Source organism: Dermacentor albipictus, chromosome 7 (genome assembly GCF_038994185.2).
Source record: "Dermacentor albipictus isolate Rhodes 1998 colony chromosome 7, USDA_Dalb.pri_finalv2, whole genome shotgun sequence".
NCBI lineage: Eukaryota > Metazoa > Arthropoda > Arachnida > Ixodida > Ixodidae > Dermacentor > Dermacentor albipictus.
The window spans coordinates 18,378,658-18,396,975 of record NC_091827.1 but is presented as its reverse complement, the minus strand read 5'-3'; the positions used below and the strand labels follow the sequence as shown (position 1 = coordinate 18,396,975).

The window sequence follows — 18,318 nt, the reverse complement described above, 5'->3', positions numbered from 1 at the left end:
AACATCACGTGCTCGTACGCGAGAGAACGCGATAAAGAAGAAGAAGAAAAAGGAAATCGTTACTACGTTGTCGACGGCAAACGAAGAAAGACCACACCACGAGCGTACGCGAAGAAGTGAACGAGCCCGAAACGGAGCCGCGAATGAAGCCGCTTAGCCGAGGTCTTTATTCGCAGTACACGCATCAGGCAGGGGAGAGGGGGTCGGCGAAACGGGAGTGGACGAAGGGGAGAGGGGGGAGATTATTGGGGTAAGATACGGGAGAGAGGGAGAGCGCCCTCTGGGAGAGGGATGAAAGGAGAAAGGGGAGAGAGCCCTACGAGAGTGGCCATAATTTTCGGACGGCCGAGATACCGCATTGCCCGGTGCATAGTTCGCAGGCGACGTTCACGTTCCCGAACGGGCAAAAATTCGTTGATAGAAGAGTTTTTTCGTAAAGAGACACTTACGAAGACATGTATAGTTAAGTTGTGTTATTAAATAACTTGAATTACTTGAATACACGGCAGTTGTATGGGGATAACAAGGGCGTTATCATTATCGCGGCTTGACAAATGCTTGTGGTCTGTCGCTATGTACCAAAAGCATAATTTGTTAAACGTGTACTTGTAGTCCTAACTGCTCACTCTCTCCTGTCATGTGAAAATACTACGCGTAGACCAGCCCTGTGGGAGGTCCTGGGCTCGAATCCCGGTGCCGCCGGAAACCCACCAGTTTTTCTAATGGGTAGAGATGCGTATGTAAGTACCGCGGCCCGGCGCTCTGTCGGTTTTCCTCCTGCCTCCATTTTCCCTGTGTCTTGTTTGCCTATTTCTGTTGCGAGAGAAATAAAGTTCGAAGTTCAAAAAGGAAGAATTCAGTGATGTGCCCCGTTTCTTATACAGCGTGCAATGCTGTGGAAGCTATAGCAAGACTTCTTACGGTGGCTGCGTTCGCACCAAAAAATAGTGCGGTGTTTTATTATTATTATTATTATTATTATTATTATTTATTATTATTATTATTATTATTATTATTATTATTATTATATGACGTTATACTTTATTTAGGCTCAGTCTTAAATAATATTCGGAATACAGTAGTAGTTGTTAATCAGCTTTCATGCGTTCACCTGTAAATGTACATAAAAAGAAAACCTGAAGTCGAGATAGGTTGAAAGATTAGGCGTATCTAATCACGAATTCGTCATTCGTAGCGACAACAGAGATTTTGTAAGGGAAAAAAATGGCGAAAAATGTAAAATTGGAACGGTGGCGCCTTTTAGAGCTACGGTAGCCCTCATGCGAAGTGAGCACTGCAACTGATTCGCGGAGGGTGGCTAAGAGGGAGGTCACGTGAGGATTAAGTCAACGCGTTCATTTTGGCGCGGACGATTCAAGTTGATGGGCACCGGAACCTTCGGTGGCAATCTTGACGGCAATAAAGTCATATATATTTTTGCACACGGAACAGGATGATACACTTGCAGACGAATATTCTATTCATTTAACTCGGATTTGTATTTTCCTTTAGTTTGACTTTAGGTATTCATTGTCGGCATGGCCAATAGCACGGAAGATACGGTAATGAAGCTAAATACTCGAGGGCTAGCTTTCCTTCGCTAAGCGGAAAAAGAGTATGGCTTTCTTTTTCTTTGCCTTAAACCTGGAGCGTTTTCTCTCTCAATCTCATGTTCTCTCTCCTGCCGGTGTTTCTTAACCGGTCGAAGGGGAGGGGAAAAAATAAACGCGTCAATTTCCTCTTCATTTTGCCCAGCGTGGCTTTTGAGTATCAAAATATAGGCTGCTCGCGTATCACACGGAGTGGGCTGCAGCAAGCCAAGCGAATGATTGAGCGAGAGAGCCTGGTGAGGAGGCCGGCTCACTCTCGAACTCCTGGCCGAGCTTAGCATAAAGCGCTCGCGCGGTGGAGAGGAGAACGTTGAACGGGAGATTGTTTCTTGCTTCTGATGGACCGAGGGCGCCTGCTTCTTTGTTCGGCGGGCGGCATTTAACAAAAGGCGAACGGTGTGTTTGTGTGTGTGTGGCGAGAGATGTCGCTTAAGTGGTTACAAATTGCACCTGTTATCGAGGGCCTGCGGCTCATCGGGCGAGAACTCGTTTCTTTCATTTTTTTTTCTTTTTTTGGTCTGAAGGATGCGCGGGGAAGACAGTAAAACGCGACGAAAGAAAAGGGGGCGTGAGATGGCGCTGCTGTTGGTTATCGGCGAGAGCGGTGAACAATAACGCGGTGACGATACACGCAGAGAGAGAGAGAGAGAGACAGAGGAAAGGGGACGGCAGGGAGGTTAACCAGAGGGGAAGATGCAGTTTGCTACCCTACACTGGGGAAAGAAGGGAGGGGGAGGTAAAGTGATAACAACGTGTACAACACATACATAGCCCGTGCGACAGTTTGGCGGTTATACGAAATGGAAAGAAACGAAGATGAAAATTTATCCGCATAGAGTGTACGATTAAGGAAGACTTGGTCCACGCCACACGCGATAAATTAGATGAATTTTCTAAAGGTCATGGATAAGCAATCAGTGCATTCCTTCAGGTTATAAGCCCGTAGCTAGTTTCCTACTCCGCACTTTTTGTACTGCGAGGATATGCAGAATAATAATGATGATAATAATAATAATAATAATAATAATAATAATAATACACAAGGAGTTGGGGAGAGGCGCTTGCTTTTATTTTGTGTGCGTGTGTGTGTGTGTGTGTGTGTGTGTGTGTGTGTGTGTGTGTGTGTGTGTGTGTGTGTGTGTGTGTGTGTGTGTGTGTGTGTGTGTGTGTGAGCACGCGAGGTGCGCACCAGTTTTCTCACGACGACGCGACATGCAGAAGCCCGTCTCCGCGTCTCCAAGCGAATCAGGGTGAACAAACTCCCAGCAATGAAGCTGGACGGGTCAGTACCTAAATGTGCGAATGACCATGAGAGAAAACCACTCGACCGGCACAGCGCGACCAAAGGAGATCATCTATGACCAAGGAAATAAAGCTACGTCGCTTCCACACGTAAAGAAAGAAAGAAAGAAAGAAAGAAAGAAAGAAAGAAAGAAAGAAAGAAAGAAAGAAAGAAAGAAAGAAAGAAAGAAAGAAAGAAAGAAAGAAAGAAAGGAAGAAAGAAAAAGAGAGGAGGGCAATCAACGAGACGATGACCAGGAAGCTAAAACGTACATAGATATAGCTATAGGAACACGAGCAGAAGGCAGGAGATGCGAGCAGACGACGAAAAAAAAAAAGAACAACGAACAGACGAGAAAAAAAGCAAACAGAAGGCAAAAGCGATGCAAACTGACGACGCAAGAACAAAACGCACAGCGAACCGGGCTACCTTAAAGAAGACACAAACGGAAAAGCTCGCAAGCCCGGAGAAGTGCGAACGAAACAGAACAAGCAACCACTGAAACAACACCAAAAGACAAACAATCAAAAAAGCAAGCAAAGAAAGAAAGCGGCAAGGCAAAGATGGCGAAAATGCTCGAGGCTAGTTCGCACCAAAGCCTGCGCAAAAGGAAGCACCAGCATTTCTTCTTCTTTCGCCTCTTTTTTTTTTTTTTCTTCCTCAGTCCATTCGGGTTGCCCGCTAGTACGCCGTATACGGACATCAGCGGCTTCTTTAGCCAGGATACCAGAAAAAAAGGACCGAGGCGCCACTTCGGTTCCGCTAACCTGGCCGGCCGTCGCACCGTTCCCACGCTGACCAAAGGAGCGTGGCAAACGCGCTCGCATTAGCGACAAAAGACAACCGGTGTGTCTGCAGCCTATAGTGTTGTTGCCGCATGCCGTCCTGCTTCACGCCCGTTTGTGAATAGCTTAAAGTGCTTTAGGTTTAAAGTTCTTCGTTTGCGGATTCTCACGTGTGGGCCACGGCTGCGAGTTGGATCGCCGTGAATTCCATTCGATGCCAGCACAGCGGCTCAATATTCCGTTCGCCCGCACAGTGTCCTTCCCAGTCGAACAGCTCAAATACGCCTATCCTAATCTCGCAGCGAAGATATTGCGGCGCTTTGGTTGACCACCGATGCGGATTTCACGAAGACAACACGAACTTATTGGACGAAAACACAAGCGTACACACGCGCACATACGCGCATTGAGGAGAGGGTGAGGCCGACTGGCGCTAATCGCGACCGGGCGTTTTCATAACACGCGCGAAATCGCTGGACGCCGCATGCTTGAAGCGACGGCGGCGACGTTCAGAAGAGCGTTTACAGACGCTGTCGGCCGAGGGGGGAGAGGGGGCGCCACAAGTAAGCGAGCCAATTTGCCGCATGCCAGCGACAGGGGCGAGTGCCAGAGCACACGGCGTACGGGGTTAGAAACGTGCGGGACTGTACCTAAACACGCACTCGCTTCACCTACAGAGCGGAGATCCGCAGCGCCACAATCACGCTCAAGGCGTCACGTGGGACACCACATGCCCCATCGGCGACTCGCTTTCAGGCGCAGCGACACAGCGAGATTACTATTATTCTTTTTTTCTTTTCTATTAGTTTTTTTGCCCTAACGAGCCCCGGACGAAACGACGCACGGGGCAGCTGATTCACGGGTTCTCCGTCAGGTTGCGCTGCCGTTGCTGCCGCTGTCGCCGTCTGCAGGCTCAACGCGTTTGTTTCTCGACGCCGCTAGAGGTCGCGGTAGGCGGCGGCGGCGGCCGTGGCATTTGTCGCCGTGTCGCGCTCCCGTCTCGCCAATCTGCGCGAGCCGTCACGTGACAGCACCCCCACCTCCTCACTCGCTCGCTCCCCCCTCCCCGTCATGCATATTCATATTTTGCCAGAGACGCAAACGAACAAACACGGCAGCGAACGCTATACCTGTTTCCGAGAGAGACCAAGGGCGAGTAACAATCTCGGATCCCCTTCGCAGGCATACGTAAAAAGAGCAACACACTGCGTGCCTCGTGGAGGTATGGCCTGTGTTGTGTTGTGTGCGACGAGCCACTTCCCCCCCCCCCCCCCCTCCCTCTCCGTCTTCGCGTTTTTGTCCGCGCGAGATTTTTGGGTTGCTTGGCTTGCGGTCGCTTTTTCTCTTATTTTTTCTCGCTTTGCATTAGGCGAGAGTTGTCCGCCATTGTACACCTTTCCAAACTGAGAGGAGCATTTGCAAACGCTCAGGCTGTTTATGATACCTCGAAGGTAGTTATGAGACGTACAATGTTGAAAGCAGATGCTATCCCGTCATGCAACCACGCGACGAGAACGTGAAGGTCGCCGAACATTTGTTCTTTTACATAGAAGAGATTCCTATATGTACGACGATCCGCGGATTGTTTTTTTTTTTTTTTTTGAACGCAGCAACGTCACTACGCATATGGCGTGCATACATGTGCTGAAAAGAATTTTACGTCGTGGTCGCGAATCAAGTCTGCGTCTCGTGCATTAGAAAAAAGAACCTTGCCTAGATAATTTCACAGCTAGGGAAGCACGACAGGCCTTTCTACAACTCCAGTTGTGACACTGCCCGTCCGTCGTACAAGTCCTTCGTACAAGCTCGTCGTACAAGATAGCGGCGTCAGATAACCTCTTTGGTTGCTCGTAACGCGGATCTCGGAGGCCAGCTGGCGGATGAGTCACATAGCGCCCCCTAGACGTCCCACGGTGCTGCGTGCTCGGGCTTTGCTGCTAGCGATTTCGGCACAGGTGAAACGACATGTCCTTACAGAGCAGGAAAACAAGAAATGAACGCGAAAACAAAAAACGTAAGAGGCCAACGCGGTTTTAGAAGTAGCCAAACTTCCAGAGACAGCGTAAAATGGTTAATGAAGGGGGGAAGGAGATGTAACGAGAGAGACAATAACATTTTAAACATGGAGACCGTGGAACAGGAGAAGGGAAAGGGGAGGCGTTCTGCGTAGGGAGAAAGAAACCGAAACGCTGCCTCAAACAATTATCAAAATTTCGAAACTAAAACCTTTTCCCCATCGCCCATCTGGTAGCACTAACATATGTACAGGTTGGCTCGTTTTTAGCAGCACGGTGCTTCACCTAGTCCGCACAGGACCGCAACGTCGTCTGCATGCTACCGCAATACTTAATGCACTAAGCAGAGATTACAAGTTGCAAAGAGCTAGCCGGGTGGCTAGTTCCTTCTATTCAAAATTTTATTGTTTCTATTCGTTTCTTTCACTTTTTGAAAGCGTCACCCACGCCTATTCAAAGCTGGGAATTAGCTCGTTCCAGGCGAGTACAGCGGGGTGTAGCAAGAGAAGTAAATGCGAGAATAAAAAAGACATGCAAGGATGCGGGATGTGTATACATCTCCGTTTAAAACCCACCGCTACGTCGCCAGCCGGCGCGCCGCAATCAGTCTTAATTTTCGCGCCAGTGTAATATAACGCCCTCTTCAACGCGAGGCGCATCGAGGTCTGAATCGAGAACAAGCCCTCGCGCGCGAACAGAAACAGACGAACAAAGGGATATAGAAACAGAAGACAAAAAAGAAAGTGCAGACGAAAAAGAAAGACAAAGAGCAGACGAAAACTAGAAACAGACGCGATGATGCCGAGTGGGTGTGATGAGAAGGCCCTTATACCCCGGATTTTAAATTTGCAGACGCGATAAAAGCAAAAAAGAAAGAAAGGAAGAAAAGAAGGTGAAATAAAAGTCATTCGCAGCTCAGGAGTGTCAGGGACATAGATCAGCATTTCTCATATGGTTTTCAGGGGATGTTTCTTTCCTTCTTTTTTTTTTTTGATGCTTGTTGTACAGACTCATTCGACGAGGCTTACGGTTGTTTGCGGGGCGTCAGAGGAGCAAGAGCATTAGGTTTGAAAACCGACCGCTTGTCTCAGTGCGTTGAAGAGGTGGGGGGGGGGGGGGGGAGGGGGGCTAGACAACACTTGTAAACAAATTGGATTAGGAATAAGACGGACGACGCTGGTACACGTGGCACGTTGCACACGAGCATAATGCCAGAGGTGCATGTACTGGGAGTAATGAACAAAGCGACCCGAGACAGGAAAGATTAAAAGAAAAGGGGGGAAAAAAGGAAGGAATTTCATTTGTAAAACTGAAAGAATGAAAAGACAGAACAGCCATACGGCAAAAGCAATAAAAGCAGACGTTGTTTTCTCTCTCACTCTCTCTCTCTCTTTTATGTGCAATGCGGAGGCGTGCGGAGAGTTCGTCAAGCTTAACGCGCTCTCGTCTGGAACGCCGCGCCTTTCCAGCTCCGCCTGGCGCGGGTGTCTTTTTTATTTTGCTGCACTCGGTCATAAGAACTGTGCGTGAAAGCGTGCGAATCATTAAAATCTGCACGGGCTAGAAGAGATATATGTCTCTCCTGCTTGTTGCCGCGTTGACTCCTGCTCCGTACGTAAGCCTAGAAGAGCGCGCAATATGGCGCATGCAGATGTGAAGTTTGCAAACGCGTGTTAAACCTCGCGCTGTTTCCCATATCGAGTGCGTGAAATTATCATTCGCGGTTTGAACGATCTTTTTTTTTTAAACCCGAGTTCTTGCTGATTGTACTAGCGGTAGTAAGTCATACTCGGGTGTTTGTACCGCGATTCGTGAAGTATCGTGTCTGAAGCCCGTTGTATGTCATATGTGCCTCCGAGATTTATAACCACGCAAAATTTTAGTTGAGATGGTCGTTTTACTTTGTGTTTGCACTGGTTCCCGCCATCGATGTACACCCTGTTTAAAGGTTCAGATTTGTAGATGTTAAGAGAACATACACGGTGTAGTCGCGAGTGCGACCCTTGAGAGCGCTCAAGAAACGTCGAAACGACGTCAGTTAAGTAATGCTGACACCTTTTCGTTGTAAGCCTACTGGTTTACCTGATTTCGGAATTCTCCGTTCGCTCCTTAAGCTTTCTTTCCCCGAACAATTTTTTCAGATGGATTCTTCGCACCACAACAAATTTACTAGTGGTGACATTCTTTGCTCAGTTGAACAGTTTTGCATGACCACTGACGATTTGATCTGATTTAGATGTAATGCCCGTGTGTTGCCTGTACTATAATTTATCTCGTGCCTAAAACTCGCTGTGTACCACTGTTCACTGTTCGCACTGTGTATAGCCTTTCTCAACGTCTAGATTCTAAACCTTCGTACACCCACTTTTGTTAGTGCCTAAAGTATTGAGCTGTAGTATTCTAAAAATAGTCCGAATTACTTCATTCCTAATGATCGAAATACTCTTAGATACTGCAAATAACCGTGTTTTCCTCTTCGCGACCTCATTCCAGCGAAAATCAATGGGTATGCATTACCGCTAGTAATAATCGAGTAAGTTGCATCCAAATCGACCTGTATCGCGTTTAACTATCTTTCAATGCACACACAGGTATAGACGAACGTGCTGACGGCTGCCCGCTATTCTCAAAGGCCACCCAAGCCGGGCGAGGAGACGCCATCAACACAGTCATCAAAAGATAACGCCGTAAAGCAAAACCCTCCTCAAGGCTCGAGGACTCGACGCCCAACACACGTTCGGGTTCTTCTTTTATTTTATTTTTGTATTTTTTTGCGGACAGGGGCGAATCAATAACAGCGGCCTTCGTTCTATCAACGAGCGGGATTATATTTCTCTAATACGCATAACAAGTACGCGGGAACACATCATCAATTCGACGCAGTGTTGTTTTCACCGAGCGGAACCCGTTAAACGAGATAACGCGCACCCGCGAACAAAGGCAGAGACGTCCGACATTAATTATATCCGCGCTCTCGAAAACCACAGTCGTGGAATATCGTATGCGCACTTCGACGGCAGGCAGTGCAGTTCATGCATGTTAACCGGGCTTCTCGTTCGCCGAGAGTCATTACCATGGCGACAGTCACGGGCTAAACTTGAAAGACGCCGGAGCACCATTTAACATTCAGCAGGCGCGAGCTATAAGGCTTCAGAATGACCTTTGTGGACAGTTAAAGGCCTTTTAAGTTCCCATTACATAACGTCCACGCAGCGGCGATAAAGCAAGTAAAAGAATAATAATGGAAGAACAGAAAGTGTCGATGCATAATAGAAGCTCACGTGTTCTATACCAGGCCTGTACCGTTATGTAAACCACTTCGTATCTTTTTTTTTAAATTTTTTCGCTATCTGGTACGAACAATGTCGCCGGCATTGCTTAACGAATTACTCGTTAAAAGACTCGGTTAAGGCGTATCCTAAACCATATACCGCTAAAATCAGATTCGCCTGTCTGACAATCCTGAGAAGAAAGGCCATAAAAACGTGAAAGAAAGAGAAAAAAAAAGAACAGGGACACACAAACAGGAAGCGTATAATGTGACTGGCCGGCCACCGACAGTTAGAAATGCGAGAGAAAAAAACAGAAAGAATAAAGCCAAAGCGATCGCAAAGCAAAAATGGCGCCGAGAAGCGGTCGACTCCATAATAATGAACGGTCACGTACGAACGCGATCACCCCGGACGATTAGATGCCGGCGTCTTCGTCGGAAGACCGGGTTTTAAAGTTTATACAGAGAGAAAAAGAAAAGAAAGTAGAATGACAATAACGAGAACAGGTAGACGCAATGTAAGATACAGAAAACGAAAATAAATACCGCGTTCCGCCGTATGCATCTTTCTCATGCAACGTTCTTTTCATTCTGTTCTCTGGAAATCCTTCTTGCGATGCGCATTCCGACTGGTGCCATACACCCCGTGTCACTGTTTCACTATCGCCGATCGGTTTCTCTCCGTTCGCGGTTAAATTTCCTTTTCTTTGTTACCGTTTTCTTTTTTCTCTACGTCCGACTTCCCTTGAAGAGACGAGAGACGCCTTTGAAAAAAATACCGCAGGCTTACGGCCCAGCTCCGTGCACCACACGCTTATATATACACACACACACTTTCACCGAGCCAACCACTGAGATCTCCCTGCTTTGCAAACTGGATCACGAAGTACGACTCGAGATCGCCCGGCGCGGTGCCGCACAATGCCCGTTTTAAACGCGTCCACACAACACACTCTCTCACGGCAAAGTACACCGCACGTTGTTGGTGAGGCGGCCGACGGACCGTTGGCCGGTTACCCGTTGGTTACCCGAGCGCACGCACCTTGCATAGCAAAACGCCGAGCCGCTGCATAACAGAACGCCGCGCGCAGGGCGCTCATCTGGCAAGCGGAGGGCACGAAGAAAGATGGCGGCTGACGCGACTTTCGACGGCGCGCGAAATTAAGCCGATAAAAGGCGAGGCGGCGAGGAATTATAACGCGGGCGCGCGCTCTCTCCGCAGGACGAAAAAGCGACGCGCTGAATGTTAACTATTACAAACTTTCGTCTCCTACTCAGGCACGCCACGACTTTTGTGTGTGTGTGTGTGTTTGGCTCACTTGGGATGACTTTTCTTCGTCTCATTCTTCCTCCTCTTGGCGGCCGACTTCTACGGCCTTCCTACACTGCCTCTCCCCCTACTTTCATTCCCTACCCCCTGTGCAGCGCGGTTGAGGTGTCCTCTGCTGAGAGACAGTTACTGCGCTGCACTTTACCCCAACCTTTCCTTCCCATCACCAAGAATCTCCTTCTCTCTCTCTCTCTCTACACTGCCTCAAGCTTCCTTCAGCTACCTCCTCTCCCACAACGCTACCCTGATCTCCACCCCCCCCCCCCTCCGCCCCTCCCAAACACTCCAGCCTACCCTCCACACTTCCAGTTGGGCACCCTTCTCGGAACCCCCTGCTTTGCATACAGTATAACGCGCTCCAAGGAGGCGCGTTATAACGCTACCGACTACCGCGGCACGCCGTTCGACAGTGTTATGTACACCCAGGCACAAAGGCGCGTGCTCGCACAGCACACGGATACGCGGGAGCGCAGTCGCAGGTATACGCACATACGCTGGAACGTGCGGAGAGCGGAGTGGGGGGGGGGGGGGGGGAGGATGCAGCTGAAAAAAAGCAGAAAAAAAAAAGAAAGCGAGACACCACAGAGGTGTGCCGCGAGAGTGTGCACGTGAGATCAGGTATTCAGAGCCAGAGCGGGGCATTACAGCTTCGCGGCCGAGGCTTGCGAGGACGTACACGCGCGGTTTTATTTGATAGCCCCGGAGCTCGCGGCGGAGGTTAACGGGCATATGCCAGCCACGCACACGCTCGCCCGAGCGAAGTGGAGCGATTCGGACGGCGATTTGAATGAGGAGACGACAACGACGACGCTCCGGGGCTGTAGCCTTGGACCTCTTCTTTGTTGCTTGGACGCGATGATAAAACGAAGGAGACGCGCCTCCTCTGCGGCGAACGAGATTGGGGAGAAAGAGAGATGGCTGCGAAAAAAAAAAAAAAAAGAGGGCCGAGTGGGCCTTCGATGAGTACCAACGTGGCACTTTTAGGACTTGTGTAAGATTCTTTCTTGCGTTATGCCTGTGATGTCCAAGCCCAGTTCGGAAGTCAAGGGATTTTAGAAGAATTAGTTTGTCATTTATTTACACGAAATCATTTACAACTGATTCACTATGAATAATTAATTAGTATATGACATTCCCGAACAATCACCTTCCTATGTTCAGCCTCATAGATATGTACTTGTTTCCATTACTTCGCCCGTTTAGTTCCCGTTCTTGTCGTTTTCAGTCGCTATTTTAGCCCCTTACTTAATGTCCCTTAATGGACCTGTAAGGTATGATGCGTAAATAAAATGACAAACGGCCTAAATACCTTCCGGTAACGTTCTCTCTACGAATCCACCGGTTTCGGCAAGCGGTAGCTGAAAGTGTTGTGACGTCACGACAGGCTGGCTTGCTCCCCTTTAGTGCCATCGCAGTGGCAGCCACACACGAGAGCGTGCAAGTCACGATACACGGACCCGTCGCGGTCGCTTAGTGGCTATGGTGTTGGGCTGCTAAGCACGAGGTCGCGGGATCGAATACCGGCCACGGCGGCCGCATTTCGACGGGGGCGAAATGCGAAAAGACCGGTGTACCTAAGATTTAGGTACACATTAAAGAATCCCATGTGGCCGAAATTTCCGGAGTCACCCACTACTCATAATCCACTCACCCACTCATAATCAGATCGTGGTTCTGGGGTGTCAAACTCCCTAATTTACTTTTTAATGATACACGGTTGTGGCAATATCGTTTACCTCTTTTTTTTTTTTTTACTACTTAGCCGCATTGCTACGCGACTTCAGCATTTCTTATTTTTCAATCCGTGTCATGACGCCACGATAATGCCGATGACGCCGGGTCAGGAATTTAGGAACCAACTTTGCCTGAGTAAATACGGCAGTCGTTCCATGTATCTGCACGCGTCCCGACACACGTTTTTCGTTTTCTGCTGGTCAGCGCCACCACGCACGGCACCCACGGCGCATTGATCTATTGGTTATCAATACACGACGTCGACTGACTTGGTTCCATTATCCTGTACTTAGCGATTGGGCTCCCCACGAGCGAAAAGAGCCAACCACGCGGGTAAACAGCGTGTCGATACACCTCACGTCTCACCTCGCCTCTCGAAACAACGCCCTTTAGCTACTGCGAAGGACTCCCTTCATATCGCTCTCTCGAGCTGGTTTCTCCTCCGGGCTCTCAGTAGTAGGTCACTGCGGTCGGATGCTCTCTCCGATCGTATCTTCGCCGGCGAGTTGTGCTTCGATATTTTGTTTTTCTTTTATCACACCACTGATATGTATAATATATATATACTGATTTCATTTTAAAGCTATCCGCTCCCCTCACGGTAGACGGCTATCGCTGTGCCGCCTTCTTTCCTTCGCCCAGTGTGGTACAAACGCGGAATTAACTAGATCTGGACCGCGACGTACGCAAGACTGCCACTAGGGGTCACCGCGAGCGGTAACGTCTTTTCCCCGCATCTTTTGTTGCTATTCGTCGCTACAGCTGCGGTTTGCGCGCAATTTATGCAGATGCAGAAACGCGGTTGCTGATACGGGACCTGCTGTGTTTCTCTTGTTTTCATTTTTTTGAGGGGAGGGGGTGGGAAGGGGGCGGCAGGCCGCCACTATGGTCCGGAACAACAGCAAAAGCATATCGCAGCGCACGCAGACGTGAGCGGAAAACCAATGTAGAAAGAAGAAACGCCTCGCGACTGCCGTATACAGATACGGAATGCTTCCATACCGAATTCCATCGTATCGATATCCAGCAAAAATCATCCTGCCTGATAGCCTGGTATGTCTCGATCATATTTTTTTTCTTTTGTCGTTTTCACTGCTCTCCCTCCGACGTCAGTGGAGCAGTTAACTGCAGAATGCAGGGCGCGTCATCACAAGGCCCTATCGCCGACTTTCCGAGCATGTATGGCCTCAACGAAAATGTACTACATAAAGTGGAACATAATATTACAAATTTTCGACTAAGTCAAACCTATCTGTAACGCGTGCCTTGAGCGTCAGCTGTTCCTTAGGTCGAGCTTCTTGCCACTGGCAATTTGAGTAAATCACTCTTAATATGGTTCCCCATGAGTTCAACTAAGTGGAACATCCTCATCTCGTAGCCCAGATAAGTCCAACCAACTAAGTAAAACATATGTCCAAAAATGTACCTCTTTCTTAATGGCACTCGGGCGGAACGACACGAAAAACTGTGACGGCCTGAACATGCAAACGCAGCCCATAACGCTGACCATTTGCAGTACACGACGTAGTATATAGTTTACACGAATCTTCCAAGTTCACGGCAGAAAAAAGTTTTAGTCATTCGTTGATTCCCAGCTGGCCTCGGGCTCTGATGTGGTACCTTTTAAGCCCTCGATCGCTCACGACGTCAATCCAATATGGAGCTATATACATGGACGCGACAAATAAACGAACGAACAAACAAACAAACAAACAAACAAACATTTGAATACAAAGTTTCAGCAGAGTTCCAGGTTCTTCAATGTCCAACATGAAGTCCTCTTTTAAGTAAAACACCCAACCACTACAGCTGAGACTCTGGGCTTCCAGGACGAAAGGAGCCTCCATGAGTAAGCTCCGCACGAACATCATCTTCGCGTTCTGGTCGCAGACTTCCCCGATCACCGGTTTTTAAAGAACAGAGAAAACGAAGCCATGCCAACACTCACCGGTGTAGTTAGTGTTGACCCCAACGTCGACCGTGGAGGCGGGCCTCCTAACGGGCGACACCGAAGACGCCGGGGGCGACTTGACCAGGGGGACTCCAGCTCCGGGCCCGACCCCGGACACGACCGCGTGGCCTTCGGCCGGCGACGTCGGAGACGCGATACCGCCTCCGCCGCCTCCATTGCTGTCGTTGACTAGCAGGCCTCCGCCGCTCCCGGTCCTGGACGCCGCGCCGAAGCCTCCACCACCGCCCGACGTCGCGGAGGAGCCGTACTTGTGCAAGTGCGGCTCTAACGACACCCTCGCCTTGAGCCGGTCGGCGAGGTCGAGGCTGTGGCTGCTGTTGCTGCTGTTGTTGTTGGTGGTGACCGAACCGATGCTGTTGTTGTTGTGCGCCAGCCGGTGGTGGTGGTGGTGGTGCGGGGTCGTCGCGGACGCCGCGGTCACCGAGGCGGCCCCACCGCTGGACCCGTGGTGGTGCGCCCTCTTGAGCGAGGAGAGCGCGGACACTTGCGAGCCGGATCCGGGACATCGCCGCGAGGTCGGGGTGTTGTTGTTGGCCGCGCCGGAGTTGGTGTTGTTGGCCGAGGCCGCGGCGGAGCCCACGGGCAGGTCCGGCCGGTCGGCGTCGAAGTCGTCCTCCCCCGGCGCCCCGTCGAAGAGGAGGCAGTTCTCCTTGTTGCACGAGTGGACCTTGTGCTGGATGAAGCGGACGATGTCCGAGAGGGCGAACTCCTTCTGGCAGATGCCGCACGTGAGAAAGTCTTGCTGCTGCAACAGGTGCTCGGGTTCGACTGCGGAGGCAGAAAGAAGAAAAAAAAGAGAACACTGCTTAAGTATGTATGCTCGGAACATAAAACATTCGAACGAGTGCGCAACGGTCAAAACCTAATCCGTGTTCTAAAGTTTTGAAAATGTGCAAATTGCTTCGTAAGAGAGCTAAAGTACATTCGCTGTAAAGAGCCTGCAGATACGGGACTGTTCCAACACAATCGTTTGCAACGCACTGTTCGGCCTCTACACTGTAAAGATAATTTACACCCCGAGAGTGAATAGGGGTGTAATTATGTCTCGAACTCATACCCGTACACCCTTTTAAGGCGTAAAGGTGCGACTGGTACACCAATTTACTAATTAGTTAATTATCTTACGAGGTAATTTAGCCCCGGTGATTTTGGGAAGCCAATTTTACAAGCGAGTGTGTAATAGGTCGGGTGCTCTTTGTTTGAGGGTCGACCACCGCTCATAGATTCAATTGCGCGCTTTCGGTTTGCCGACGTCACACCCACCGCGGAACGCTCAGTGGAGAACTTTAGGTCAGGGGACGCAGGCGGCTTGCGCACGCAAGAACGAGGGACCACGGTACGTGCGCATGCGCAGACCAAGACCAAAACACTCTAGTGACTGGCGTCGCGTAACCGAGCTCGAGGTCGCAGGCTCGATCCCGGCAGCGACGGCCGCATTCCGACGAGGCGCGGAATTCAAAGAACGTTCGTGCACCGTGCATCCGGGTACCGTCCGCATCCCGGATGCACGGTACACGAGCAAGTCTAGAACGCGCACAGACCCCAGCTCCGCCGGTGACGTATACATACTGCCCGCGCGAGGCACAACCCACAACGAGCGTCCGTACAATTGCGCTAGCTGTTTTGTTCGGTTTGTTGTTTTGCTCTAATAGGCCAATTGCACGTTCAAAATTGTACCAAGCGTCCTGACGCGTCCCCTTCATCTTTCACCGATTCGAGCGCTTCGCCGCAGGGCGCTCAACATGTATTTCCACGTACGTGCTTCTGTATATATGCGTGGGGTCCGCGATGCCATTTGTATCCGTTAGCTAGAAAATAGCGTGCGGAGAAGACCGGCGACGGAAGATTAAAGCTGGAAACATTTCATACATAAAATAAATAAATAAATAAATAAATAAATAAATAAATAAATAAATAAATAAATAAATAAATAAATAAGGAGTGAAAGGACGAATCGCCCTGCTTTTCGTCCAGCAAGAGTGCTCCTTTTTGTTTTGATCTTTGTCTTAATTTTCGTTTCAACTTCTCTCACGGGTAACTGGCTCTATAGAAAGCTCCGCAAGAACGTAGGCCCTATGTGTAGGCGCGCGCGCGCGCCCACACACACACACACGCTGGCTGTCAACACAAAGCCGCGCCATATGTTTCGAGCCTCCCAAACAAGACTCGCGTTTGAAGCGCAACGACGCCGTTCACCGTGGGCTCATGCTCCGCACAAGGCCGGAGCCCGCATGCCACCTCTCGGCACACTGACCCTCCGGCATCCAGGGTCGCGACCACCGGACGCAGGTCCTTCCCCACCGGTGGCCACCACATGGCTCCGGACTCTATACACTCTTCAACACGGCTCGTTTGGCTTCCCAAGCCAGTGCGCCGCCCTCTCCGTCTCCGCCAAGTTGTTTCTTCCTTGCTTGCCCTTGAATTTTCTTTCTTCTCTCGTTTTCTTAGTTAAAAGCGGCACGTTCAACCAGGCGCGCACGGTCAGCGTCCTAGCCGGCGCCCGATGACCAGCCAAGATAACCTTCCTAGTCTTCTTCCGTTGTATGCACTATATACACGCCCTGGACTGACCGTTCCCTCCGGTTCTCAGTCTCTGCGTTGCTTCCTCGTGTAAGGGTGGCGTCGTTGTCGAGAGACAATCTTCGGCGCATCTCTGCGCCAGTGGCGCTCCTAAAGCAGCAGCCGCGACAGCGTAGTAGTGTATCGGAGCAAGAGGATTCGTACGCGGGCGGAGGGGGGAGGGGGGAGGTTCGGTGGACCAAGCAGGTCACGCATCTGCTCGGAGTATCGAGTGTCACGGCACGGCGTGCTCGCCTCCTCGGGCCGTTTCTCGCGGAACGCACGCAGAAGTTTCAAGGAAGGCAAGGAGAGAACTCTTATCGCTTCGGAAGCATCGAGAACACTGCGGCACGCTTGTGGTCAACGAAACCCTCTTGTTCCCGTTAAGAGAGGCCTTTTGTCTGGTTGTCTTTTGCGCGTTTGCTTTGCCTGGTGCGCGCAGGCCACAAGGTAGCGCCGTACGACGCTATTTCTGTACATGTGTGTAGTACGTGAAGCCACGTGTCCTGTACAGCAACAAACCCCAACAGTATTATTTATTTTTTTCAAGACCGCAATTTGGCATTCCTTGACTGAACAGTTAGCGGGAATTTTTGTTTAAGGCGCAGTAACAGGCCAGAAGAACCTGCTCAACTAGAGAAAACGGCGACATCTTCAGTAGCCGATGCAAATCTAGGCTGCGGCAATGGAATGCTGACACACTGCACCCGCTCGGTAACCGTCCCTCAAAACGAAAGGGACCCGCCGTGGTTGCTCAGTGGCTATGGTGTTGGGCAGCTGAGCGCGAGGTCGCGCGAGCGAATCCCGGCCACGGCGGCCACATTTAGATGGGGGCGAAAACACCCGTGTACTTAGATTTAGGTGCACGTTAATGAAACCCAGGTGGTCAAAATTTCCGGAGTCCCCCACTACGGCGTGCCTCATAATCAGAAAGTGGTTTTGGCACGTAAAACCCCATAATTAATTTTCTTTTTTAACGAAAGGGCGATCGCATCTTTGATTCCCAGTCAAATGTCACGTGCGCTGCCAGCCGATAATGCGCTTCAGATTGCCAAGCACACAAACACTCAGCGTGACTCCCGATACACTGGAGGTGAACACACGAAAAGGAAGACAAGAAATTGATAATGCGACGGATCTGTATCGATGAAGCACGGTCCCCGCTTGCATGCTCTTCCGAAGTCAGAAGTAACAAGTCGGGTGGACAACGTACGCGACGCCCATTACCAAATCCTGTCCAAAGGCTTCGTGTGTTCGCGTAAGTGTTGGAAAGTGTTCAGCAACAAATGGTGACATTCATCGGATACCAATGAAAGACCAAGGCGGGCAGCGGTACGTCTCACTATACTGTGGCCCGGTTGGGCACTTCCATGACCAGCGGAGGCGACCAGCTTCGTAAAACACTCGCGCGGAAAGAAAGTAACGAGACAAAAAAAGAAAAGAACGGTAACGAGAAAGAGCACATTCCTTAGGCTACACGCACAGAAAAAGAAACAGGGGAAGAAGAAAACGACTAAGCAAAAACGCCAGTAGCGTAGCTCCTTTAGGATAGCTGGACGGCGCGAGAATGGGAGGCCGAGTTTCTTCCTCGCGCAAAGCCGTTCTACACGTGCGCTGCACGCTCGACCGCACGCACACGGAAGGACTTGGCGCGGCCGGGCAAGCCGTGGTACGGTACGGGCAGTCGTGGTGGTGGTCGTCGTCGGGCCGAGGGACAGCAGGAAGGAGGGAGGCGCACGCGGTGAGTGTGTGTGCATAGT

General features: G+C 50.2%; 1 protein-coding gene across 7 annotated transcripts in view; it reads right to left on the bottom strand.

Annotated features, from left to right (window-relative positions):
* The window catches only part of Cph (BCL11 transcription factor chronophage), a 592,695-nt gene that overhangs the window by 66,229 nt on the left and 508,148 nt on the right, over nucleotides 1–18,318 (bottom strand). For all 7 annotated transcript variants that reach the window (XM_070521709.1, XM_070521707.1, XM_070521710.1 and 4 more), the window contains one exon: nucleotides 13,976–14,767. In XM_070521709.1, coding sequence (XP_070377810.1) covers nucleotides 13,976–14,767 — 792 coding nt within the window. The remainder of the gene's footprint in view (nucleotides 1–13,975; nucleotides 14,768–18,318) is intronic.